Source organism: Erythrolamprus reginae, chromosome 4, assembly GCF_031021105.1.
Source record: "Erythrolamprus reginae isolate rEryReg1 chromosome 4, rEryReg1.hap1, whole genome shotgun sequence".
In the NCBI taxonomy this organism is placed as follows: Eukaryota; Metazoa; Chordata; class Lepidosauria; order Squamata; family Dipsadidae; genus Erythrolamprus; species Erythrolamprus reginae.
The window spans coordinates 37,118,094-37,145,941 of NC_091953.1; the positions used below are offsets into that span (position 1 = coordinate 37,118,094).

At 38.5% G+C, this 27,848-nt stretch overlaps 1 protein-coding gene across 1 annotated transcript in view; it reads right to left on the reverse strand.

Annotated features, from left to right (window-relative positions):
* Positions 1 to 27,593, reverse strand: part of IMPG2 (interphotoreceptor matrix proteoglycan 2) — a 54,365-nt gene extending 26,772 nt beyond the window's left edge. Inside the window, exons 1-9 of the mRNA XM_070751542.1 lie at positions 27,515 to 27,593; positions 27,318 to 27,323; positions 24,861 to 25,115; positions 19,014 to 19,180; positions 12,050 to 12,079; positions 6,400 to 6,409; positions 6,252 to 6,273; positions 4,687 to 4,730; positions 4,264 to 4,346 (exon numbers count right to left, since the gene is read on the reverse strand). Of these exons, the coding sequence (XP_070607643.1) occupies positions 4,264 to 4,346; positions 4,687 to 4,730; positions 6,252 to 6,273; positions 6,400 to 6,409; positions 12,050 to 12,079; positions 19,014 to 19,180; positions 24,861 to 25,115; positions 27,318 to 27,323; positions 27,515 to 27,593 (696 nt within the window). The remainder of the gene's footprint in view (positions 1 to 4,263; positions 4,347 to 4,686; positions 4,731 to 6,251; positions 6,274 to 6,399; positions 6,410 to 12,049; positions 12,080 to 19,013; positions 19,181 to 24,860; positions 25,116 to 27,317; positions 27,324 to 27,514) is intronic.
* Between the last annotated feature and the right edge of the window lie 255 nt (positions 27,594 to 27,848).

The window sequence follows — 27,848 nt, forward strand, 5'->3', positions numbered from 1 at the left end:
TACAACGGCAAGAAGACTCCTATGGATTCGCCCTTGGCAAGCGGGAGTACGCCAGAAGTGGCAGTTATCCCAGGGTCCCTTAAAGCGCGATCTTCTTTTCGGTGATCTTCTGGATCCACTCCTCACGGAAACCACGGACAAGAAGAAAGTCTTGGGCCCAACCACCAAAAAGGCTACCAAACTGCAGTCCTTTCGTCGCCCAGGGCGCCAGCCAGATCAAGCGGCTTCCTATCAGAGATCTCCAGGTCAGTATTCCCCCCGCTTTCGTTCCCAAGGTAGGAACTCCAGGGGCAGAGGTTTTCGCTTCCAAAGGGGAGCGTCCTCTAACAGGGCTTCAAAAAAACCTAGATGGTAATTTTTCCTCAATTCCCATAGGGGGTCGTCTAGCCCATTTCGCCTCTAATTGGCGTCTCACCTCCAAGGACCCCTGGGTCATTGACACCGTTCAAACAGGCCTTCTATTAGAATTTGTTTCTCCTCCCCCGAAACGTTTTATTTCCTGCCCTTCTCCCAGGTCATCCTCAGATTGTAACCGTATGGAGGAGGCCATTTCTCATTTATTGTCAATCAGAGCCATTCAACCGGTCCCTTCCGGTCAGAAGGGCCTAGGATTTTACTCCATCCTATTTATGGTGCCAAAGTCCTCCGGAGGTTGGAGAGCTATTTTGGATTTAAAGAAGCTGAACCTATTCATCAAATATAGGAAGTTTAAGATGCACTCCTTATCTTCTATTTTGGCCGCCATCCACACGGGAGATTTCATGGTCTCTTTAGACCTCACTGAGGCCTACCTTCACATTCCTATAGCCAAGTGCCACAGAAAGTTTTTACGTTTTTCCTTTCAAGGTAGGCATTTCCAGTATAGGGCAATGCCATTTGGCCTTTCCTCGGCCCCTCGGGTCTTTACAAAGCTCTTGGGGTCACTGGCGGCCTATATCCGGGCGTCTCCCATCCACATTTTATGTTATCTTGATGATATTTTGATTCATGGGAACTCCCTAGAGAAAGTGATTTCAGACCTGTCTGTCACCATGTCAGTCCTTCAGGACCATGGTTTTTCCATCAACTTTGATAAAAGTCATCTCCAACCTTCCACATCCATTTTACACCTGGGTTCCATTATTAATTCAGAATCCTCCCAGGTTTTTCTCTCTCCCGAGAGAAAATTCAGTATAGGGGAGTTAATTTCCAACATTTTATCCAAACCTTCAGTATCCATAGTAACTCTGTCTTCCTTTTTGGGGAAGATGGTGTCATGCATAGGCATCATTCCCTGGGCTCGCCTTCATGCTAGGGAACTTCAGTGGCTCCTATTACCCTTTCAGAGATCGGGGCACAGCAACTCAAATCGTCGCATTGTCATTCCACCAAGTGTTCGCAGATCCTTCAAGTGGTGGAAGTCTCCGGCCATGGACAAAGGATCCCCGTTCAGGTGCCCGGATCAATTTGTCATCACCACAGATGCCAGTCTATCGGGATGGGGCGCCCACGCCAGGGGATGATAGCCCAGGGCACGTGGTCCCCGGAGGAAGCTTCCAGGCCAATCAATTGGCTAGAATTAAGAGCCGTTTCTCTGGCTCTGAAACATTTCTCTCCTCGCATTCCCAACCGGCACGTTCTCATTCTCACCGACAACATTGCCACAAAAAGCCATATCTGCAGACAGGGGGGCACGAGATCCAAGGCTCTCATGAGGGAGGCCCTCAAGTTAGGCCTTTGGGCGGAAAAACATCTTCGGTCGCTCCTAGCCGACCACATCTCGGGGAGCCTCAACGTCCAGGCGGATTGGCTATCTCGAGCAACGATAGACCCAGGAGAGTGGAACCTCCATCAGGACCTGTTCCATCAGATCTGCCTCAGATTCGGCCTACCTATTCTGCATCTCTTCACGACCAATGTGAACGCCCAACTCCCTCGCTTCTTTTCCAGATTTCCATCCCCGGGAGCGGAAGCAATCAATGCCCTCCGGAGCCCATGGCCGCCAGGCCTACTTTACGCCTTTCCTCCAATTCCAATTCTCCCGGACGTGATTCACAAGGTCCTCACCGAGAGGGCCCGATTGATCTTAATCGCCCCTCATTGGCCCCGTCGACCCTGGTTCGCGGATCTCCAACAGCTGTCCGTTCAGGACCCCTGGCGACTCCCCGTTTCGGGGGATATGCTGCGGCAGGGGGCCTCATTCCATCCAGACCCGGAGTGGTTCCACCTCACCGCCTGGCTGTTATCAGGAGAGACTTAGAACTGCGTGGTCATGACCCCGATACAGCGGAGGTCATTTTAAGGGCCAGAAGGAGTTCGACCAATCGAATCTACGACCACACGTGGTCCAAGTTTCACCAGTGGTGCCTACAGGAAGGCCTCTCCCCTCTGTGCATTCCCATACACAGAATCATCTCCTTCCTTATGCAAGGCTTCCATAAAGGACTTTCTACCAGCACCCTCCGGCGTCATCTGGCAGCCATTTCATCTGTCCTAGGGGGCTCCCGCAGACAGCCTCTCCGATCCTTTCCAGAGGTTCAGGAATTTCTCAAGGGCATAGCCAACCTCAGACCTTCCAAGGTCCACAGGTATCCATCTTGGGATTTGCCTCGGGTTCTCCATTCCCTCACACAGGCACCATACGAACCCCTAAAATCAGCGTCCCTAAGATACTTATCCTTTAAGGTAGCATTCCTGGTGGCTATTACCTCTGCTCGACGCATTTCGGAGCTGGCTGCCCTCTCAATCAGGCAGGACCTTTGTCAGTTCCATCAGGACAAGGTAGTCTTGCGACTGGACCCTACCTTCTTACCCAAGGTCAGTTCCATGTTCCACAGAACTCAGGATATTGTCCTACCTTCCTTCTGCCTCCAACGAGACCATCCCTTGGCAATTAGATGGCACACTCTGGATCTTATTAGAGCGCTGAGAATCTATATCCAACGCACAGGACCCTTTCGGAGGTCAGAAGCACTGTTTATAGCCTATCACCCCAGAGTCATGGGGACCAAAGTGTCTTCAACAGTAATAGGCCGTTGGATCAGAGGGACTATATCTAAGGCCTATGAATCGGCCTCCCTCTCAGTTCCAAGGAACATCACAGCGCATTCCACCAGAAGCGCAGCCACCTCGGCCGCTTGGGCGACTCAAGCCCCGTTGGAGGAGGTCTGCAAAGCAGTCACTTGGGCCTCGCCAAATTCCTTCATCAGGCACTACAAGATTGATGCTTACGCTTCAGCGGACGCTGCCTTCGGCAGAAGGGTACTCCAATCCGTTATCTCACACGATAGCAATCTAATCCCACCCTAGGGACCATCTATTGGGTATGTCCCATGTGACTGCTGGAACCGCTCCTTCAGTACGGAGAATAGGCATTGATTGCTTACCTGAACGCCTCTTCTCGTACGGTGAGCGGGTACAGCAGTCACTTCCCGCCCTTGTATGTGTCTTCCTTACCTTCCTATAATCCTTTTTTCCTCTAACAATAAGAGTTGAACACTACAGAGCTTCACAGCTGAGCCTAGTCTATGGATTCGCGAAATCTGGGGAAGGGGCGGATCCGGCAAGCTTTTTTAACACTAGGCTCAGTTCCACCGGATTGGACATGAGCAACCCATGTGACTGCTGTACCCGCTCACCGTACGAGAAGAGGCGTTCAGGTAAGCAATCAACGCCTAATCTCTAGAAATTTCAGCCCAAATTATGGTCATAAGTAGAGGACTACATGTAGTAGAGAAAACCCGTGGAAGGAACCGACTGGGGAGAAAGATAGACTGTAAAGTTGTGTGGCTGTGTAGGTTCACAGCAGAGAGGGAGAAGAAAATCAATTGATGACTTATGTGGAAGAAAGAATTATTCAGAGAGATGAAATTTCACCCAAGATGCAAAACAGGAAGGAAAGAAACAGGTGGTTATAGATATAGCTGAAATTGTGGAAATAGACAGTGACCCAAGAAGAAAACTATGTTTTGTTTTTAATTAATGGTTTTATTCTATACTATTGTAGATAAAGTTAGATTTTCAATTCCTTTTAAGAATTTTCTAGCTTACTATTAAATGAAAGAAAGAAATTCTTTTTAAAACAAAACTTGATGAATTTTGAATAAAAAACCACGTTGAACTACTAGGCAGAGATTTTCAACATTCTTCTAATCTGGGTTAGCCTTGGAAGTTAAAAAAAAGTTTTTAAAACTTGGATGAAGTTATTATTGGTCCAATACCTCCAATGTCTATCAGGCAACATCTCTAAAAATTAAAGCAAACTTATAAAGCACTTTAGCTTACTTCAGGATCTTCTGTCTTGTCAGCTCTGTCCAAATGACTATCAGTTGAGACCACATCAGGAGAAGGAATACTGGCAACTATATCTAAAGAAAATAATGGTATCTTATTTTTAAATTAACTATTTTGTTAAATAAAGAACAATCCAAGCATGAAAAGATTATCAAGGGTAAACAAAATAAATCTGACTAAAGCTTTAGTCACATTTAACATTGACCCATTGAAAAATTGGAATCTAAGTTATTGCAGAGAAACAAATATTGACTTGGCCGAACACAACTACAGCTTTTCTCCACCTAGAAAATGTCATTCCCTACTATAGCTAGAGACCTGACCCACTTTCATGTACTCTATTCCCATGTAAAACCCTAATCATCTTTTTGTTAATTCACAAATCAGACAACAAACAAATTAAGGAGAACAGACCTCTCAGAGTGGTAGTATCACCAACTGGAGATGGAGTTGACATCCTAAAATTGAAAAATAAGAAAAACAAAGGGATGAAGTGTGTCTGTGTGTGAGCAATAAAAAATAGATTATTGTAAATATTTTCTTTCAATATCTTTCAGAAAAGAGAGATAAGTGGATAAATAATCGAATGCTATTTGTAGAATGCTTTTAGAACAGATCATGAGTGTGCATGTTGTGCGTGCCATAGTTTTACTGAGATACTATTATTGGGGAAAACGTGATCACGTGGAGATCATTAAATCTAGAAAATTATCAATTATATATCTATTACATTTGGACTAGCAGTGTTTTGGACTGGTTCTTAGAACTGTTAGGAGCAATGACAGGTTCTGCCCGCGCACGAACTGGTAGCAAACTAATTCAGAATCCACTATTGAATTGGAAGCAACTTTTTAAATTTTCTTATCTCAAATCTAGGCAAGATGATGCTTGATACTTACTATCTTAATATGTATGTATGTATGTATGTACTGTATGTGCGTGTGTGTGTGTATTACCTAGGGACCCTGACCCACTTCAATGTACTATGTATGTATGTATGTATGTATGTATGTATGTATGTATGTATCTATCTATCTATCTATCTATCTATCTATCTATCTATCTATCTATCTGTCTGTCCTCCTTAATATAACATTTCTATTATGATTTGCAACTAGTTTAAAATGTGTAGCATTTTTCAATAGATTAGATTAGATTTAGATTAGATTTATTGGATTTATATGCCGCCCCTTTCCGTAGACTCGGGCCGGTTCACAACAATGGTAAACAATGCATAGTAACAAATCTAATATTAGCTATCTAAATTACACTTTTAAGTTAAAAAATCCAAAAGAACCCCAATATATAAAAAACAAGCATACAATCGAATCATACACAACAACTGCATGGGTAAGGGGGAGATGTTTCAATTCCCCCATGCATGATGGAAGAGGTGGGTTTTAAGGAGTAATCATAGCAGAATATAAGATGAAGAATTGAAGATAAAATAAAATACAAAGAAGTGCAATCATAAGCAGAAAAAATAAAAAATAAACAAAGATAGTATTAATAATTATAGGAGTCTTGGATGCAATCCAAAAACATCTTAGCATCATTTAAAAGTTAAAACAAAAAGCATAGCCTGCCAGGTCCCCACTTTGATGGACCTGCAGGGGAAATAAGGGGGGAAGGAAGGGATGAGCCGGAAAAATAAGACCACGGCACACCTGAGAATGACTCCTTATCACCTTCTCAGCTCAAGATTCTCACAACATCTTCGTACCTTGAGATTGGCCTGTGCCATTGTGGAGAGTTTGGGGAGGGGGTGTCCACAGAACATTTTAACTTAACAGTTATGTGTGAGGAATTTCAATCCTGCCTAGCTTCTCTGCTATCACTATCTCTCAATAAACATTCATTTTGAAATGCTGCCTGCTTTCAAGAGTTCTGTTTTCATGAATGGACAGCTGGGACAAGACTTTACATAGCCAGTACTTGATACTATTTAGCAGATTATCTCAGGGACCGCCTTCTGCTGCACAAATCCCAGTGACCAGTTAGGTCCCACAGAGTGGATCTTCTCCGCATCCCGTCAACTAAAGAATGTCACTTGGCGGGACCCATGGGAAGAGCCTTCTCTGTGGCGGCCCCGGCCCTCTGGAACCAACTCCCCCCAAAGATTAGAATTGCACCCACCCTCCTTGCCTTTCGTAAGCTGCTTAAAACCCACCTCTGCCATCAGGCATGGGGAAATTGAGACCCTCTTCCCCCTAGGCCAGTGATGGCGAACCTATGACACGCGTGTCAGCACTGACACGCGTAGCCATTTTCAGTGACACACGGCCGTTAAGGAAGTCAGGTGTCCATTTTTCCAGATGAAGAAATATCGTCGCTTCGCATTCCCTTTCATTGGGTGAGCCGATTCTTTCCATTAGAACGAAACCTGTTCCTTCCAAAGAGCCCCTTTCTCTCTCTCTCTCCTTCCTTCCTTCCTTCCTTCCTTCTTCCCTCCCTTCCTCCTTTTGCCTCCTCCTTCCCTCCCATCTTTTCCCTTCTTTTGAAGTTTGCTCTTTGCTTGCTTTTTCTGTCAAACCTTTGCAAGGATATCTGTCCCAGGCTTCTGGAAATAACCTGCAATTCACGTGGGAATTCGCCATTTCAGTGAGTCTTTGGGGCAAGGGAGCCCTGCCCTCTCCTGCAGGAGTTTTTTTTTTAAAAAAAGAGTCTGGGGACTATTCTGCAAAGTGAAAGTAAGACTCGGCGAAGCTTGTTTGTTGACTTGAGGTCAAAGCTTGAGAAGCTAGAAAGGTGCCTCTTGGAGAATCAAGAGGGAGTGCCACTATGAACAGGAAATTTGGAGTGTCTGGAATCGGTTACCAGACACTTTTAGCACAAAATTATAGTTTTTTTCTCAAGGTGACACACCACCCGAGTTATGCTGGGTTTTTTGGCGAATTTTGACACCCCAAGCTCAAAAGGTTGCCCATCACTGCCCTAGGCCTTTACAATTCTATGCATAGTATGTATGTATGTATGTATGTTTGGGGTTTTTTTATATTAATGGGCTTTTAATTATTTCTAACATCAGACTACTATTGTACACTGATTTATTGTTGCTGTTAGCCGCCCCGGGTCTCCGGAGAGGGGCAGCATACAAATCCAATAAATAAATAATAAATACATAAATTTGTTGTATTTAATGTCAAAATTCTTAGAAGAAATGTTATAGAAATTGAGATCACTAAATGTCATCTATTATCATTCTAAAATCAATGATGATATCTCAGAACACAAGCTGAGTTATTTAACTGTCTCCCTTTTCCCCTGGGTGAGATCATCCAAGGGCATGGGGTGAGGTATCATCAATATGCTGATGATACCCAGTTGTACATCTCCACCCCATGTCCAGTCAACGAAGCAGTGGAAGTGATGTGCCAGTGCCTGGAGGCTGTTGGGGCCTGGATGGGTGTCAACAAACTCAAACTCAACCCAGACAAGACGGAGTGGCTGTGGGTTTTGCCTCCCAAGGACAATTCTATCTGTCCGTCCATTACCCTGGGGGGGGAATTATTGACCCCCTCAGAGAGGGTCCGCAACTTGGGCGTCCTCCTCGATCCACAGCTCACATTAGAAAAACACCTTTCAGCTGTGGCGAGGGGGGCGTTTACCCAGGTTCGCCTGGTGCGCCAGTTGCGGCCCTATTTGGACCGGGAGTCATTGCTCACAGTCACTCATGCCCTCATCACCTCGAGGCTCGACTACTGTAACGCTCTCTACATGGGGCTACCTTTGAAAAGTGTTCGGAAACTTCAGATCGTGCAGAATGCAGCTGCGAGAGCAATTATGGGCTTCTCCAAGTATGCCCATATCACTCCAACACTCCGCAGTCTGCATTGGCTGCCGATCAGTTTCCGGTCACAATTCAAAGTGTTGGTTATGACCTATAAAGCCCTTCATGGCACCGGACCAGAATATCTTCGGGACCGCCTCCTGCCGCACGAATCCCAGCGACCGGTTAGGTCCCACAGAGTTGGCCTTCTCCGGGTCCCGTCGACTAAACAATGTCGTCTGGCGGGACCCAGGGGAAGAGCCTTCTCTGTGGGGGCTCCGACCCTCTGGAACCAGCTCCCCCCTGAGATTAGGATTGCCCCCACCCTCCCTGCCTTTCGTAAACTCCTTAAGACCCACCTTTGCCGTCAGGCATGGGGGAACTAAAACACCTCCCCCTTGTCCATGTTGTTTTGTTGATTGGTTGACTGTGTGCCTGTTTTTATATATACTGTTTTTTATGAGATTATTAATTTAAATTGGAACTGGATGGGTGGGCGTTGGATTTGGTATTGTGTACTGTACTGTTTTTTATTATTGTTGTGAGCCGCCCCGAGTTTGCGGAGAGGGGCGGCATATAAATCCAATAAACCTAAACCTATTACAAATATAAACCTGAGGAACCTTTGTTTATGGTGATTCTCAGTCATCCATATTTGTCTCAAATGTGCTTTTTCAAAAGGCAAGTAGACTGTTTTTCCCCTGAGGAAAAAGATTATCTTTTCTTCTTCCTCCTCAAGAAAAAACAGTCCAGTTGCATTTGAAAAATCACCTTTGAGACTGAGAATCCTTGAACTTCTTTGCAGATTGGATATTTTTATGAAACTCAAGTCAAGACACAGAGACTTGAATATTCCTCATAATATCTATGCAGAAATACGTTGTGCAGAAATATCTCTGTTTCAATTAATTTGACCTTTAATCTGAACCATTCAGTTACAACAAAAGCCGCAACAACAAAACCTCTTCAGAATGGTGGATATGATGTGCAGTTACATCTGTGAAAGTCAATGATTTCAAAGGAGAAAAAAGTTTTAGGAAATTAAGATTAATTAATTCAGTCAAGGTTGAGCAAACCAAGTGGAATAAAATAAACATCTAATATTCATCATAATTGAAAGGTCAAGTGTGAAAAATAATAGCTATAAAATACTGTAAACTTTGGTTTGGAATATATTCTTTGATAGAAGAGAAAGGAACTCAAATCAATGGAGGAAGAAAACCTATACAGAAAACTTGCCATTTTTAATTTCCTTTGTATACTCATTTTCTTATTAGTAATTTTCCTACTTTCATTTTGTTCAATAAAAACAAAGTCGGTTTTTAAAGTGAATGTGAAATGAACTGAAAAGTTCTTATATTATCAAAGGCATTTTCTCTGAAACAAATAAAACTCTACACAACATTCTAAGAGGCAGTTCAAGGCTTTAGGAATTGTAATGGTTAATTTGGCATTAACACATAATATTGGCCAATAACGTATTATATATAGCTGCTACATCTCTATTCTTTATGAAATCTTTATGAAGGTGTGTTTTAGCCTGTGCGCTAAAAGAATAGTTGACTTAGTAGTTGCATATATCTTCATTTTTTACTCTGTACATGTAGATAGTATGAAATAATTCTGGTTCAGTGTAAATCCCATATATCTAAATGAGAAAAAACAATGTCGGTTGGCGGGGCCCAGGGGAAGAGCCTTCTCTGTGGTGGCCCTGACTCTCTAGAACCAGCTCCCCCCAGAGATTAGAACTTCCCCTACCCTCCTTGCCTTTCGCAAACTCCTTAAAACCCACCTTTGTCGTCAGGCATGGGGGAACTGAGATATCTCCCCCAGGCCTATATAATTTATGTATGGTATGTTTGTAGGTATGTCTGCTTAAAAATGGGTTTTTTTAACTATTTTAAATTTTAAATTGTAAATTACTAGATTTGTCAGGAATTGTTTTTATTGTATTGTGAACTGCCCCGAGTCTGCGGAGGGGGGGCGGCATATAAATCTAATAAATAAATAAATAAATAAATAAATAAATAAATAAATAAATAAATAAATAAATAAATAAATAAATAAATAAATAAATAAATAAATGTAGAAATAGGAACAAGTGGCGCAACGGTTATTATTTTCTTTTACTGTTTAAATTTTATAACTGCTCTTTGGAAAGAAAAGAACAGCTTTTCTTGTCAAATTTAATAGATAGTACAGTATCTTGATATATAAATAAATTCTGAGTTCCCTAATTACTATTCCAGTTCAGTGTTCCTCAGTATGTCTCAACTTGAAAAGAACCCTTGCATTCTTCTATTTCTCTGGGTAGGTAGCATTCAATTTCAGTACTTGGGAATATATATTTCCTGCTTCAAAAAGCTTTATATTATAAAAACCTGTCCTGAAATTACTTGAAATTGTTTGTGGCATATGAACAGAGATCATTTTCAATGAATTTTTGAAATGATTATACTTAAGAGACAGGCCACAATTCGTTCCAATTTTTATGATCAAGACTTAAAACACTGCAGAATTGTTAAGTAAATCAGGCCAAAAATAGAAATTTTGTTTTTGAAACAATAAATGTTAGATTTAAAACTGGAATTATTTTGCAAATATTTGCATTTTCAAATGTGAAATTTGTCATATTTAAACTTCAGTTAGATTACAAACATTATTTTGCAGGTAATATATATTATAGGCTTGCACATTCTCAAAATTCTGATTGAACGATAAAGTTTGACCCATATCCGGTCACTAATATACAAAGTATATTTTATATATCTTTCTGCTTTTTTTTATTTGCAAGAGCCATTTATACACAGTATGTGTAAACTAAAGCAGAAATATCCGAAAGCTGCAAATAGAGAATGAATTTTTTTAAAAAATTCTCAATGGATTTTTTTTTTTAGATGAGATGGAAAAATTATAAAAACTATGAAAATTCATTCAATTACTGAATGAATTACAATAAAAAACAGAAACCTAAAAAAATCAGAGATTAGAATTGTGTTGATGGCAATACATCAAGGATGTTCCTTTCAGAGTTACAAGTTCTATATGAATGGAAGGAGTTAATTTTATTTATTTTCAATCATATCATTGTACATTTAATAATTGTAATGAAAAAAGCAGAAGGGAAGGTTTTTCCTTTTTTTTGTCTTTTTGTGTAGATATGTTAAGTAGTATTGCATTTATGATTTATAATTATTGACTATATGATGTTTCTTTTAAATGTATATAAATTTAATTTAAAAATATTTTTTTAAAGACATTAATTGTCATTTTTTTAATTAAAAACTAAATGCATAACCATGTAATAGCCAGGAACTTTTCCAAATCTCAAGGTAGATAAAAATGCTTTGCATTTATGTATGTTTGACTAACACTGTAGGTTGAAAATTTTGGAAATGCTTTCAGTGCTTACAAAATATGCATTAAAATTTAAATTCTTAAAAATCTTGAATTCTAACAGAAATAGGAAGGAAAGGTGGGAAACTTTAACTTATTACAAAAACTGACAAGAAATAAAAATAGCAGAATAAAGATAAATCGTGGAAGCAAGGTTTCTTACTTCTGAACATAGAGGTAATCCTGAACTTACAACCATATGTTTAGCAACTGTTCAAAGTTACAATAGCACTGAAAAAAGTGACTTGAAACTGGTCCTTGTATTTATGACTGTCACATCATTCCCATGATCACATGTTCAAAATTCAGGTGCTTGGCAACCAGCATGTACAGTATTTCCAGTGGTTGCAACGTCCCAAGGTCAAGTTATCACTAGTTGTGACTTCTGTCAAGCAAAAATCAATGGAGGAAATTGGATTTGCTTAATGACCAGATGATTTACTTAACAACTGCAGTAACTCACTTAACACAGCAAAAAAGTTCATAAAATTTGGAACAACTTACTTAACAACTGCTTTGCTTAGTAATGGAAATTGTGGTTCCCAATTCTAATTGTAATTTGAGGACGAACTATACTGTAAAATATATAAAAATATAGATAGATACTCACACATCCATTGCTTCTTTAGTATAAGACAATTTCTAGAAAAATAGAAAACCAAATTTTAAATGAAGAACTGCATTTTGTAAATTTATGTTATATTTTATATTTCATATATGTGCTTTTATTATGTGTCCCAAGTATTCCAAATATCCAAACCTGTTCATACTTATTTATTCATAAAAACATTCAAAGGAAAGCCCTCAGTAGATTGAAAGCACATATGTTCACAGCAATAAATACATCAGTTCAATAGATGCTTACATTTAATAGCCACATTATTGGGGAATAAAACTGTGTAAGATTTCGGATGAAAGGTCTAACTCTAACAAATAAAAGGGGTGGAGGTTCAATTGCATTATCATAGCAAGATCTTGACTTGTATTGACATGCTCCCTCCTTCACACATGTCCGATCACCAGGATACAAAGAAAGTTAAAGTTTTACAAAGTAAAAAAGTTAAAACATTTCAGACAGAAGTTTATTTTCTAATATATCATATTTTTTAGAGTATAAGACGCAGCATTTTACCCCCAAAAAAGAGGGTGAAAACTTGGGTGCGTTTTGTACACCAAATGTAGCACCACCCAGCCACCCGCACTCTTTGGTCTCTGCCTGCCAGCAATTTACCTCCTTGCAGCAAACAGCAGCAGAGCCTGATTAGCACAAGCCACTGATTATCTGTCTCCTGACACAAAGCAGATGGATTGAAGTTGCCGGCTCAAATGAAAGTGAAACTGAAAATGTTGCGCAGAAGCAAAGAAAGGTTGAAAATCACCAAAATCTAATGCGTGATTTCTGTCAATTTCTTTGCTTCTGCGCAGGGGTTGCAGCAGGGTGTGCAGGTGTGCACGCATCACTGTTTCTGCTAACACCGCCTTCTACCGCACGAATCCCAGCAGCCGATAAGGTCCCACAGAATTGGCCTTCTCCAGGTCCCATCAACCAAACAATGTCGTTTGGCGGGCCCCAGGGGAAGAGCCTTCTCTGTGGCAGCCCCAGCCCTCTGGAATCAACTCCCCCCAGAGATTAGAATGGCCCCCACCCTCCTTGTCTTTCGCAAATTACTCAAGACCCACCTTTGTCGCCAGGCATGGGGGAGTTAGGATATTCCTTCTCCTAGGCCATTGCAAGTTATGTATGGTATGTTTGTGTGTATGTTTGGTTTTTATAATAAGGGTTTTTAGTTGTTTTATTAAATTGGATTGTTACATGTTGTTTTTTATCATTGTTGTTAGCCGCCCCGAGTCTGCGGAGAGGGGTGGCATACAAATCCAATAAATAATAATAATAATAATAATAATAATAATAATAACAACAACAACAGATCAGCAATCCCAGGTGTATCGAGGGCAGCCCAATACTGTTCTGAGTGGCTTACAAATCTCTCTTGCAGATACAGAAACCCTTATGTTATAGGTAGATTCAGACAATGGGATGTAGATTCACATTTAAGGGATAGTATACAAACATCACAAAGATTGCAATGGGAAGAGACAATGTCAGAAACAAGTTGTCTACTTATTGCACATTTTAAATGAACAAATAAGGAAAATGCATAAACTTAGAAGTGTTCCTAAATTCAATTCTGTATTTTATCATTTTGTATGCTAACTTCTGAATTCATATTCACCAAATATTATATATATCCTAGTTTTTCAGCAATGGTTATGTATCTCCATTATGGTCTGGACTTCTTTGGATAATAACAGTTTTTCTCTTGACAACTTTAAGAGGTGCCGTCTTAATTACCCAAACAGCCTCATTGAAGTCTTCACCTCTTAAATTTGCCAAGATTGAGAAATATTGGATTACAAAGTGTAAAGTTGAAAAGTGTGGACAGGGTGGGGGAGTATACAGTTAGCCCAGGACACATCTCTCACTCTAAATCACTTAGGCAGCTGGTCCAATAAAAACCATCAGGTTTAAAATAACACTTACTGGAAGTGTTTGAGTTAGATGGTAAACATAAGTATGATGTCGCCTTGGATACCGTGAGATTAGGCACTCACTCCTGGTGTCTGGTTTTAGAATTTGAGCAGATGATTTTTACAGAGATCACAAATAGCTCAAAACAATATTGATACTCTATTCTGGGCTTCACTACTGCAAAATAAGATTGTAAACTAAATGCAAATTTAGTCTATTATGACAGAAAAATACAGTATAACATTAGCTTCAATAGCTTATTATGGTTCTGATAACATGGAACCATTCCACCTTAACAAATTCAGATTGTAGAAATGGATTGTAATTTATAACATTTGCAGTATGTCGTGCCTTTGTGTTTCTTTAAAATGTGTGGGTGGATGATTTTTTTAAATAGGTGAATGTTGATTAAATCCTCCCATATGCTTCTGAACAAAAACTTTAAATGACACTATTTAAATGGTATATTTCTCATTTCATTAAAATATAATATCAAAACTCATTTAGAAGCCTTTATTAAGAATTGTCTTATTTTTTTAAAAAAATCAGATGCTACTAGAAGCATATATTATACAGTCATTATATGTGCCTTAGCAAAGACATTAAATTTTTCCAGCTTTCATTTAAAAAATTTACTTGTAGCTATCACTGCAACCTTCGCATAAGGTTATCATAAATACTTCTATATAGTTATATGAAATTGCTTAAAATAACTAATTTCTTGGGTATTTAGGTTTGTACATTTGGGGGGAAAAGTGTACATCAGTATATATTTAACATCCCTTTACAAATGTAGTGGATTTCATTTGATATCAAACAGTTTATGATAAGAATAACTAATTTATTGAGTACATTTTGTACCTTTCCTTGCCACAAAGGAATTAGAAAAATAATGACTCTAACATTTGTGAACAAGAAGAAAAATAAAAGAAATGTCAATATCGGGCATTAAATCAGTTTTGGAAAATGCAGAAAATAACATTAAAATGCAACATTCAGTTCAAAGACTAGAATCAGCAATCCATAATTCATTTATCTCTAATCACCCATTGATTAAATCAAATATACCAGAATATCACAGCAGATTTATTATTTAAAAAACTACAGTACTTAAAAAGCTACTAACATTAGATGATACCAAGCTAACTTTAATTATTTATTCTTTCTGAACATTTAGCTAAATCAAGAATAATTTTAGCTGGCTTGACAATCAATTGCTAAGGGTATACAAGAAGTCTGAATATATTAGCACCTCTTTAATTCAATTTCTATATTAATGGTATGGTAGCAGTGCTGGTTCAGATCAGTTCAACCGAACTGGTGGCAGAAATTTTCACCCGCTTGCCAGTGATGGCTGGCTGACACACCCTTGAACCTGTCCTCAGGTCACCATGACTGGCATGCGCAGAGGGTCATTTCCATGAAGTGACATAGGTATGCACGTCCATCGCAATACAAACCGGTAAAGAAGGTAAATAGAACCCAACCCTGTATGACAGACAAGCTGTGTTTAGTTTTATGCAAAACTGATGAACAAAAGATAAGAGAGAGAGAGAGAATCGATCATGCAGGAGGCTTTGAAAGTGGCGCAGCTGCCGCTTGTGTCCAGGAAGTTGCACCTATCCGGCGCTTTCTCTCTCTCTCTCTCTCTCTCTCTCTCTCTCGCACATACTCACACACTCACGCACACATGCAGATGAGGGAGTGGAGGGGAAAGGCGGTGACAGTTGGAGCAAAATAAGGTAGAAACCTATTGTAAAATTCTTCCTCAAGTTTGCCTCTCTAACAATTCTTTTTTAAACGACAAAAATGGCAATATGGAAAAATACATTACAGTTTAGTTAGATGTGTTCCAATTCCTAAGATTTTTGTTAGAGTGGACAAAAATTTTGCTAGATGTTTCTGACCCATTTGACTACATAATGGATAACAATACACATTTAAATTTGAAAAATCCATTCACAATATACATATGCAATAAGAAGTTGAGGGCCTACAGTTTTGTTTGCAAGGTTTCTTCACCTAAGCATTTATATATAGTGTTTTCCTCAGGAACCAGAAAATTGGTTCCAAGATCTAAGAGAAATTTTGTGTGTTTGGGGGTCTCTTTCACTTCAACAGCCCCCTCCAAATCTCAATAAACACAAATGAAAATGACCTACCCTGTTTCCCCGAAAATAAGACGTACCTCGAAAGTAAGGCATGTCAAAGGTTTTGCAGAATTTGCTAATATAAGGCACCCCCCGAAAATAAGGCGTAGGCAAGTTTACATACGGTACGGTGGAAAAACATACGGTACCATTCAAAGCTGTTCATAGCGGTACGGTAATAATGAGGCGTCCCCTGCTGGCCCCTTCCATCGCTTTCTACCGTCCAGTACAGCAGACACAGTCTGCTCCTGTCTCACCACCATTACAGTCTCCACTACAGTGCGTAGACTGTAGTTCCTCTGGTGGCTGGAAGCTGCAATAGCGGGAGTATACTGTTGTACCATATAAGTGCCGTCATTGGTGTGCGTGGGTGCCATACTGACAGGTACCGTACCGTAATCAGTGTACCGTACGGTACACTTTCTTTGGGGGTGTCAGCTTTTCTGCCTGTGAATTTGTCTTATTTGAGAAATATAAGGCACTCCCCAAAAATAAGACATAGCACAACTTTTGGAGCAAAAATTAATATAAGACAGTGTCTTATTTTCGGGGAAACACAGTACTAGCAGATTTCCCCTCAGATGCACCAATGAACAAAAATACAATCAGAAGATGTGTAGATAAGGTTCACAGAGAATATGAACTTTTACATGAAACATTCTAAAAGCTGTTCCATTTTTTCAATATTTATTTGTAAAAGTGTATTCTTAATACAAATTGCAAAAAGGGTCAAAAATAAAAATAGCCAGAGTATTCTGCTGACACTTCAATTTCTTTGCCAAAAATATTTTTATTATTTATTTAATGCAGTATTTTTCCTGTATTACTTAAGTTTGATTTTTAGTGTTCTGTTATCTGTATTCACTGCCTAATAGTAAAACATTTCATCTAGATGTTTTAGCATCTTTTAGGATGCTATATTGTTTTCAGGGCAGAAACATATAAACAGTGCTTCTTTTCCTTTCTTTAATTTCTTAGGCTTACTACTTTCTTTCTTTCTTTGCTTTGTGAGACATAGAATAGAATAGAATAGAATAGAATAGAATAGAATAGAATTCTTTTATTGGCCAAGTATGGTTGGACACACAAGGAATTTGTCTTTAGTGCATATGCTCTCAGTGTACATAAAAGAAAAGATACACTTGTCAAGTATCATGAGGTACAACACTTAATGATTGTCATAAGGGTAAAATAAGCTGGGTTTGGGTGAAACTTGACTTTGGTCTTCAAACCTGGCAAGTTGAAGGCTTGTGGACTTCAACTCCCATTCATAAGGTAGAATGATTGGTGGAGGAATTCTGAGAGCTGAAGTCCACAAGTCTTGAAGCTGTCAAGTTTGAAGTTTGTAAAAAGTGTACATGGTTTTTAAAAGTATACATGGTTTTAAAAAGTATACCTGGTGCTACACTGGTATTTTATTAAACAATATAATACTACACCATTTGGTTCAGAATACTTTTTTCCTTGTTTTCCTCCTCTAAAATCTGGTGAGCCTTATACACCAGTGTGTCTTATACACAGAAAAATACGGTAAGCAGCCAAGAAATATACTGCAGACAAGCACTTGATACTATAGCCATTTAAAAATATTGAAATATCTAGTACCAAAGTAGATAGGCTCAGTTCCAATGGTAACAAGTGAATTATAGGAAGACTTAAAGAACCTGAGTGGGGACAGTCCCTTATTACGAAAAATCTATCTGTTTGAATAGATGCTGACCTGAAGATACTTAGTCAATCAGTTGGATCCATCTATAAACCTGATTTACCATAAACTAAATTGGCCCAAATGTTTGCCTTTGGTCTATCAACAGCAATATTATTAAGCAAGTATTATCCTTTAAATATCTGGGCATGGTGCTCCAGTTGATGGAATCAAAAGAATTCATTCTAGCCATAAAAGTGCAACAATTATTCTACTACTCTAGGGGAGGTCAATATATGCCCGCAGCTATCACATTTTTTAGCCTCTAGCTAGCAAAATTACTATATGGAAACATTATTATTATTATTATTATTATTATTATTATTATTATTATTATTTAGATTTGTATACCGCCCCTCTCCGTAGACTCATGCAATGTTTTTATTAACATTAAATTAACATAACAGGATAGACTAATTCAAAATATGTGCAATTTTTGCTTTTTAAAATTAATCTTGAGATTACATACTATATAGCTAGGTTCTGTAGAGCAACATATAAAATAAGATAGAAGGTAAACATGTAGGTCAGGAGTGTCAAACTCATAGCATATGGACCCAAAGCATCACACACTGTCCACGCCCACCCCCATTTTAGTAAAGGAGGGGAAGTTGCAATACATAACGTGATGAAAACATGACACCAAGTTTGACATCCCTGGTGTAGGTTAATCTAGTTGGGAATGATATGATTAAAACGTTCTCTGTGTTTAGTAATATTTGCTTTATGTTGGTTAATGACTATAATAAAAAGTAATAAAGATTTCTCTTCTTTCTTGTGATCAAAGCTGAAATATATTTAAAACTTTCTTTCTTCACAATTTATTTTCCAACATTTGTTATTTGATATTTGCAAGATGGCAGTCAAAGTAATTTTAGGCACATCAAATAAATACTACAAATATAAACATGAAAAAGAATAAATTTAAAGAGATACTTTGCATTAGATGTCAGGTGTTAATTTCCCAGAGCCTGAGAACTCTGAAATTATTTGTATCATGTCCAGTATGATATAATGAACAGTAACTAAACTTAATAGAATAATGAATAAGAAATAGAATAAAATAACAGAATAATTGAAAAAGCAGTTTCAGAAATGAACATCCTTTTGCCATCGTATAGCAATAGTCTTATCTTCACTATAATTAAAGCTATGTCAAACTGATATTCTCTTAAATTCTGTATCTCTTACCTTTGCTATGAGACTTTGATACTCTTCAGAGTGACTAAAATTGGTGCCCATTTCAAATATATTCACAGTTCCTGCTTCACATTCATTTAGCCACTTTTGGTATTCTTCTTGTCCTGGGAGTCTGTCCAAGAAAATTTTGAAGGCTTCCCAAATAGCTTCTTGGCAGACTTAGAAGGAAAGAAAGAAAGAGAGAGAGAGAGAGAAAGAAAGAAAGAAAGTTCCATTACTGTAAAGCAAAGTATCACTATTATGTAGCAACAATCTTGTTGTATTAGGACATAAAGAGAGAGATGCACAAATGCATTGCTAGATACTATTGTTGCTACTGTACTGCACACAAACAATCCTGCTGGAATAGAATTTAAAAAGAGATACTATATTCAAATGTCAAAATGTACAAATTTTTTATACATCTACTAAAAACTGTGAAATAGGTTTTACTGTTAATATGGTAATCTGTTCTACAGAAATATGAATAGTCATCACATGGCAGTAAAAAGAGTGGCTTTACTTTAGAATGAAAAATAATACAACTCTTTGTGAGTACTGTATAGGGTTTCTGAGAAGTACAGAGACAAATTGGTATGTTAATATTATTTTAAAAGCTAGCAAGATTAAAAGTTTAAAAACAATGACAGAAGAATGTTGGAAAAGAATAGTAAGGAAAGAGAAATAGGGAAATTTTAAAAATCACTATTTATTTTCAATTATTTCAAATTATTCTATGTGGCAATTGATAATCCAAATGTGGCTTAAATTGCACTAAATTTATTCAGTGTATATATTTATAATCAATTGTTCTATTAGCATCTTCATGGATGTATCACAAGATAATTTTGTCAAAACTTGACAAAATGTTGAGAATTTTTTCAACTAAAGCTGAATGCAGAGACAAAAGGTCTGATAATATTTGATTTTATTGGATTTTATTGGATTTGTATGCCGCCCTCTCCGTAGACTCAATAGTAAACAGCATATGACAATCCAATATAAACAGTAAAAAAACCAAACATACATACAGACATACCATGCATAAAATTGTAAAGGCCTTGGGGAAAAGAGTATCTCAATTCCCCCAATCCTGGCGGCAGAGGTGGGTTTTAAGAAGCTTACGAAAGGCGAGGAGGGTGGGGGCAAATCTAATCTCTGGGGGGAGTTGGTTCCAGAGGGTCGGGGCCGCCACAGAGAAGGCTCTTCCCCTGGGTCTCGCCAAGCAACATTGTTTAGTTGACGGGACCCAGAGAAGACCCACTCTGTGGGCCCTAACTGGTCGCTGGGATTCGTTCAGCAGAAGGCGGTCCCTGAGATAGTCTGGTCCGGTGCCATGAAGGGCTTTATAGGTCATAACCAACACTTTGAATTGTGACCAGAAACTGATCGGCAACCAATGCAGACTGCGGAGTGTTGGTGGAACATGGGCATATTTGGGAAAGCCCATGATTGCTCTCGCAGCTGCATTGTGCACGACCTGAAGTTTCCGAACACTTTTCAAAGGTAGCCCCATGTAGAGAGCATTACAGTAGTTGAGCCTCGAGGTGATGAGGGCATGAGCAGTGACTCCCGGTTCCAAAACCATTATTTTTAGATTTTTGTCTGAAATAAATTTTTAGAAATCATCCAGGGCTTTGTGGTATAAACCTTTAATATTCCATTTAGAAAAGCCTCCTTTTTTGTATAATTACATACACCATGTTTTCCTTTCTCATTCCAAATTATAAAATAGCTTTTAAAATGTATTAAATAAATTTTAAACATAGAAAATTATATTACAGTCTATTTCAAGTAGGCTTTTTTTTTTACAACAAAATACTTAAGCTCAGGTGGCAAATGTATCTGAACAGAATGAATAGTAAGATAAATTTGGTCTATCCTAGAAATCAGAATTCCTAAACAATTAATCACCATGAATTTTTAAAATGCTAACACTTGAAACTTGTTGCGTAATTCTCCAGAATATTGCATATTTGGATTGTTTGTTCACCTATCTCATATAGATGATTCCTAAAAAAAGAATAAAACTCAATGAGTAATTACAAACATAAATAATCTAAAAATAATATCTGATAATCTCTAAAGAGCCTTCTGCAATCTATTATCTGCCAGATTTACATTTCACAATGTACATTATTCCTTTTTTTCTTCGGATGCCGAAAGCACCCATAATTCAATGCCTAGGGAGGTGAAAATGCCCTTCCCTGTTGCCCCAGAGGCCTTCTGGAAGCCAGAAATGGCATGTTTCCCAACTTCTGGTAGGTCCCTTAGGCCTGTTTTTCACCCTCCCAGGCTCCAGAGGCATCCCTGGAGCCTGGGGAGTCCAAAAACGCCTTGCCCCATCCCCCCAGATGCTCTCCAGAAACCAAAAATACCCTCCCGGAGCCGCCATGCAAGCCAAAAATCAGTTTACCAGTCCACACATGCACACTGGAGCTGAGCTCGGGCAACAGCTCGCATTCCAGCAAATATGGCTCCACGTGCTATCTGTGGCACACATGCCATAGGTTCACCATCACTGCTCTAGGGGGTTTACAACAACAAAAACATTTGTGTCTTAGGAGTATTCAGTGTGAGAACAGTTTTCTTTTGTAATTATATGATCCATTTAAACTTTTAAATAAACATTCTAACATGGGACCCAGGGGGAGAGCCTTCTCTGTGGCGGCCCCGACTCTCTGGAACCAGCCTCCCCCAGAGATTAGAACTGCCCCCACCCTCCTCGCCTTTCGTAAACTCCTTAAAACCCACCTCTGCCATCAGGCATGGGGGAATTGAAACATCTCCCCCGGGCCTATACAGTTTATGTATGGTATGTTTGTGTGTGTGTATGTTTGCTTTTAATAATGGGGTTTTTAGTGTTTCTCTTAAATTATTAGATTTGTTATATATTGTTTATTATTGCTTTGAGCCGCCCTGAGTCTACGGAAAGGGGCGGCATACAAATCTACTAATTAAAATAAATAAATATAGTATAAATCCTCATAAGGCTCTCCATATGAGTCTTCCTCACAAAAAGCTTTAGTCTTTCCAAGAAGTGCCAGTTAACATTGCTATTATTGTCCAATGTCTTTTTATCATTACATACACTAAGATGCTTTAGTCTATTACTTGTCATTCTACGAAAAGGGATTTGCTGGGGATCAGCACCTGCTTATTTACTTGGAGGTTGGGAGCTTGCTCGGTCATTTATGTAAATGAGCAGTTCTTCAGTTTAATCCAATTACAATCTCATTTGTGTTTCTTAAACATTGAACCATGTACAGTATATTGGCTCGGGCAAACTAAACCTTAAAACTCAACTCCCAAAGTTTATTATTCAACATGAAAAAATCAATAAGTTGCTGCCTCAAAGAAACCTCTCTATGATAATTTCATGCTACTAGCAGTATTATAATTAAGTGTATAGCTAAATGAGCATTTTTAATCAAGAAAGGTCAATCTTATTCCAGATATCAATTCATTCTCCTTTTTGTAGATAGCCTTGGAGGAGAAAAAGAGAAATGTCATGCCAGTTCACATCTACTTTGACCATCTGGGCTAGAGAATCCTTGTCCTTCCTCACAGAGACCTTTGGGTGTGACAGTCCTTATCAGGGGATCAAACAACCATCTGTTGTAGGCCTTCCTGAGCAGAATGTAGCAGTTCTGCAAAATGCAGAATCATATCAAATACATAATAAATAGGGACAGTAGAAAAATTAAATATTAATTATATAGTAAACTGTATTTGGAGTTGAAAAAAGAAATAAAAATATGACAACACAGGGAAGGAAGGAAGGAAGAAAGGAAAGAAAGAAAGAAAGAAAGAAAGAAGAAGGTGTAGAATATATGTTGCAGAAATGGCACGTTACTCAAATGAAACAGAAAAGATGAAATATAACCTGGAGAAAGAGAAAGACATTTAATGAAAAGATATGTTATTGGTAAATGGTAAATTGGCAGGATGTAGGATATATTTGTTCAGGTTACAGTGGTATTAATTTGTGTAAGCCCTTTAACATCAGATGTGATGTTAAAATATTACCTAACTTCAATCAACATGTACAGAACTAGATCTACTGCTTCAACCCCTTACAGGAATGGACCATGTTCTGGTTTCTAATTTATTTTAAGACAGCATTTAAATATCCTAAATAAATCCCTTTTATTAAGCTTGCAATTCTTAAAGAGAGCAGGGCAGATATAATTAATTGATTATAAGTGTCAAGAAATTTAGAGAGAAGCAGTGAATTCTATCCATAGAAGATTAAGGAGAACGTTTTGTAAAAAGGGGCTGTACAGGTTTGTAGGAATCTATTCAATCTGTTTAGATGTTGAATCTATGGTCAAATTATATAAATAAAAGAGGCAAAATGGACATAAAAGGAAGGGATGAAGCATTTTCCTCTTTATCTCAGAATCACAAGCATTTTTAAAGACTAGAGTCTAGAGGTCTAGAAATTATGTGCAGCCCATTGTAGGAAAATGTAATGCCTCAGATCTGATTCCAAAGAAGATGTTCTGAGCTACTTGTCTGCATCTTCTTATGGCAAGCATGCCTTTTTATGATCCTGCAAAAACCTCAGGCTTTCTGGAAAATTTCTCTCTTTGTGGAATTGAATTTGGAGCACTACAATCTTTATGTTAGTATCATTTCTAATATCAACATCATCAAGTAAATGATACATGTGTATATGTGTTTACCCCAACTCTTACTCTGACTGAGCTGAGATATTTTTTCATGTATCACATAATTTTTAAGCCTGCCTGTGCTGTGGGGCAACATAACTTCTCCAAGAAAAATTTACACTGGCTTCTTCTATCCCCATATGTTAGTGCAGTGTTTCCCAACCTTGTCAACTTGAAGATATTTGGACTTCAACTCCCAGAATTCCACAGCCAGCATTCGCTGGCTGGGGAATTCTGGGAGTTGAAGTCCAAATATTTTCATGTTGACAAGGTTGGGAAACACTGTGTTAGTGGCTATACTTTGAGGTAAAAGAATAAGTAATCTAAGTACTAGTCCTAATACTTTCTTTATTTTATTTATTTATTTATTTTGTCCAATACACAATGAGGGTTTTAGTGGGTATATATCTACACATAGTAAAATACATGATGATGGTTATAGAGGAGATACTCATAATAAAATATATCTAAGAAATAATAGAAAAGAAGATATAGTAATAGAACATATCAATGAAAGAATAGAAGAAGAGATATAGGAATAGAAGAAAGGTATAGGAGATATAGGAGAGCAATAGGACAGGGGACGGAAGACACTCTAGTGCACTTGTACTCGCCCCTTACTGACCTCTTAGGAATCTGGATAGGTCAACCATAGATAATCTAAGGGTAAAGTGTTGGGAGTTTGGGGATGACACTATGGAGTTCCATGCTTCGACAACTCGGTTACTGAAGTCATATTTTTTATAGTCAAGTTTGGAGAGGTTAATATTAAGTTTAAATCTGTTGCGTGCTCTTGTGTTGTTGTGGTTGAAAAAGTAGCATAATAATTAAAATACTGGATTAAGATGGAACAACCTAGGTTCTGGTATCCATGCAGCTTTGAATCTTTAAGCCAATTGCTGTAATTTAGTTAGCATATCAGACGGACATAGCAAAACAAACATGCCAAATAGACAGCTGTTCTTTGTTGTCCTATTATCTTCTGTAATGGTTACTTATGTTGCAGTTATCTCTCATCAGTCTACATCCTTCATTTCTACAACTTCCTGAAGAGTAACAGGAAGATAAGAGGGAAAAAATGGCAATATACCCAGCATCAGCCCAATGGGGTTGCTTTTCTGAGGGTTTCCAACATTCACATAAATCTAGATGTTGACTCTCTCAAGAATCAGCAGTTGTCTCTTACCTCTAAGTTTGAAATATTTAAGATGATTGGCAGTAGCCTGTTCAATAGACTCTTCTGGACATACTTTAATTCCAGTAGGAAAGAAAATGGATCTCTTCATTCGAAATAAATGCCTGCTGAACTTCTGTGATTCCTTGAAGTCAAGAAGAGGCTTAGAATCCAGAAACTGAGAATGATTTCTATTTGTTTGCCAGGTCTGAGATGAAAGATCCAAAGAAATATCCTTAGGTGCTGTGTCCTCTGTTGGTAAATTAGGTTACATTACAAAGAAATATTTTTAAGGAGCTATGGATATACAGTGATCCCTCGAGTTTCGCGATCTCGATCTTTGCGAAACGCTATATCGCGATTTTTTCACCCGATGACGTCACTCCCTTCCTCTCTCATCTCTTTCTTTCCTTCTCTCTCTTTCTCTATCTCTCCCCCTCTTGCTCTCGAGCGGCGGGTGGCACCCAGGGAAGGTTCCTTCGGCCGCCCAGCAGCTGATCTGCTCGGCAGCGCAGTAGCAGCGAGGAGCCGAAGATGGGGTTTCCCCTTTGCGTGGGCAATGGGGAAACCCCATCTTCGGCTCCTCGCTGCTACTGCGCTGCCGAGCAGATCAGCTGCTGGGCGGCCGAAGGAACCTTCCCTGGGTCTTCAACTCCCAGAGCGGCGGACAAGCGGCGGCCGGACAAGCGGCGGCCGGACAAGCGGCGGACAAGCGGCGGGCGGACAAGAAAAGCGGCGGGCGGACAAGCGGAAAAGCGGTGGACAAGCGGCGGGCGGACAAGCGGCGGAAAAGCGGTGGCCGGACAAGCGGAAAAGCGGCGGACAAGCGGAAAAGCGGCGGACAAGCGGCGGGCAGACAAGCGGCGGGCGGACAAGCGGCGGGCGGACAAGCGGACAAGCGGCAGACAAGCGGAAAAGCGGCGGACAAGCAGCGGGCGGAAAAGCGGCGGCCGGACAAGCGGCGGACAAGCAGCGGACAAGCGGGTAGGCAGGCGGCTCCTCAGCTGCTGGGTCTTCCCAGGTGCGGAAGTAAAAACACCATCTGCGCATGCGTGGCCATGGAAAAAGGGGCGCGCATGCGCAGATGGTGTTTTTACTTCCGCACCACTACATCCCAAAAAATCGATTATCGCGAGGGGTCTTGGAACGGAACCCTCGCGATAATAGAGGGATCACTGTAATGCTATAGTACTACATTATCATATAAGCTTTGTTAAGAAATACAACCTTTTAAATGTTTCCAGTCTAGTTTTCTTACATTTGTCTGGTAATATAGAAGTCAACTAAGCAGTGTGGGAGTTAAAATGTTGGACGGATGCTAAGGAGATCAATATCCTAGTCCACAATTTGTCACCAAAGGTCACTAGGTCACTTTGGGCCATTCTCCTTCAATCCAACCCAACTCACAGAGTTGTAGATATAACCCCCCCAAAAAAAATCACAAGTCTTATATACACTACTTTCAGTTCATGAACAAAAACAGCAAGATATTATTCTAATAAAAACAGTGTATCATAATAATTATAATATCTTTTCCACCAGATAATTATATTTTCTTTGTTGTTATAGTATTGCAAATGTCTTAAATATAAATCTTTTTTTTAAATAAAAAAAATCATCATGTGATTTTAGTTTGTCTGATTAAGGTAGATAATAATCAAGATTTAAAAGGAAAAAATATTCATTATATACATTTTGTGCCCTAAAATAAGAAAATTAAACTTGTTTTACAATTGAAGAATAAAAAGAACTAGCGTTTCTTCTTCCATAGATGTCAAGAAACCCCTACAGTATTGTTAAAACATATTTCTACCTAAGTGATGAGACTATAGTCTGAATAATCCTTTCTCATATACAGAGACTATATAGAGTTTCTCATATGTGTTCTGTACACATCTCATAGAATTTTCCTACCAAAATTGAGGGCTTACAGTGGTTCACTTCTTACATATTTTCTATTTGTATCATCCTAACATTGACAAACAGCATAAAACTTTCAAGCACAATTTATGCATCTAATATTAATGGGCTAATCTAAATCCCATAAAGATGGCTACGGAAATTTTTAATATGGAAACTAATTATACTTAGTTCACATATTTTCCATTTGTAAATTGTAAAAACTAACCAGAAGAAATATGATAAAACTAAACCATTCACTGACTATATGAATGGTTACGTATTAGCAGTATTAATCATTATCAATATTTAAAAATGTTATTTGAAATGAAAACTAAATATAACCATTACAAGAATAGCTACAACATGATATACTTGCCACTGGCTTGAGGACAAATATTAACAATATTAAGATTTTGTTTTCTGGGAAAAGCTACTACTCAGTCTGCTCTATAAATATAAAACAGACATATGCTTAGTATTTATTCTCATGATACACATATTTGAGTAAAAGCAAGCCTTAGTGATGCTTATTATTACGTTAGGGATAGGGACATTGTAGTCTACAATTAACTTCTCCTGTCAATTTTAAAAATTGCAGATAATCACATTCCAGTACAGAAAGCTATTGCTTTTTTTCTCATTCTGATTAAATGAATTTTCATTAATTACCAAAGAATGGAATAACTATTTAAGTAGTAAAATGGTTTTATAAATGAATATTAACACACACACAAACACACAAATTATTAGGTATACTTTCTTACCTGCAAATGCTGGAAAATCCCTTTTAGCCAAAACAAATATGCATATTCCTAAATATATTTTCCAAGGAAAGTCGCACATATTTATTTATCTTTTATTCTGTTTTATATTTAAAGTGAAAAGGAAAATAATCAAGTCCTTTTTCCACCGGACCAGCAATCCTGAATGTATGAAGCATCCAATAAAATTCTCTTCCAGGAAAACCAGTGGTATCGTATATTGTTCCTTCTGATCACTAAAAAAACCCACTACTGTAGTTTCTTTAACAAAAGCACAACTTTTGTTAAATATCTAAGATTATTTTCTCTAAAATAAATTATTTCATTTTTCATTTTG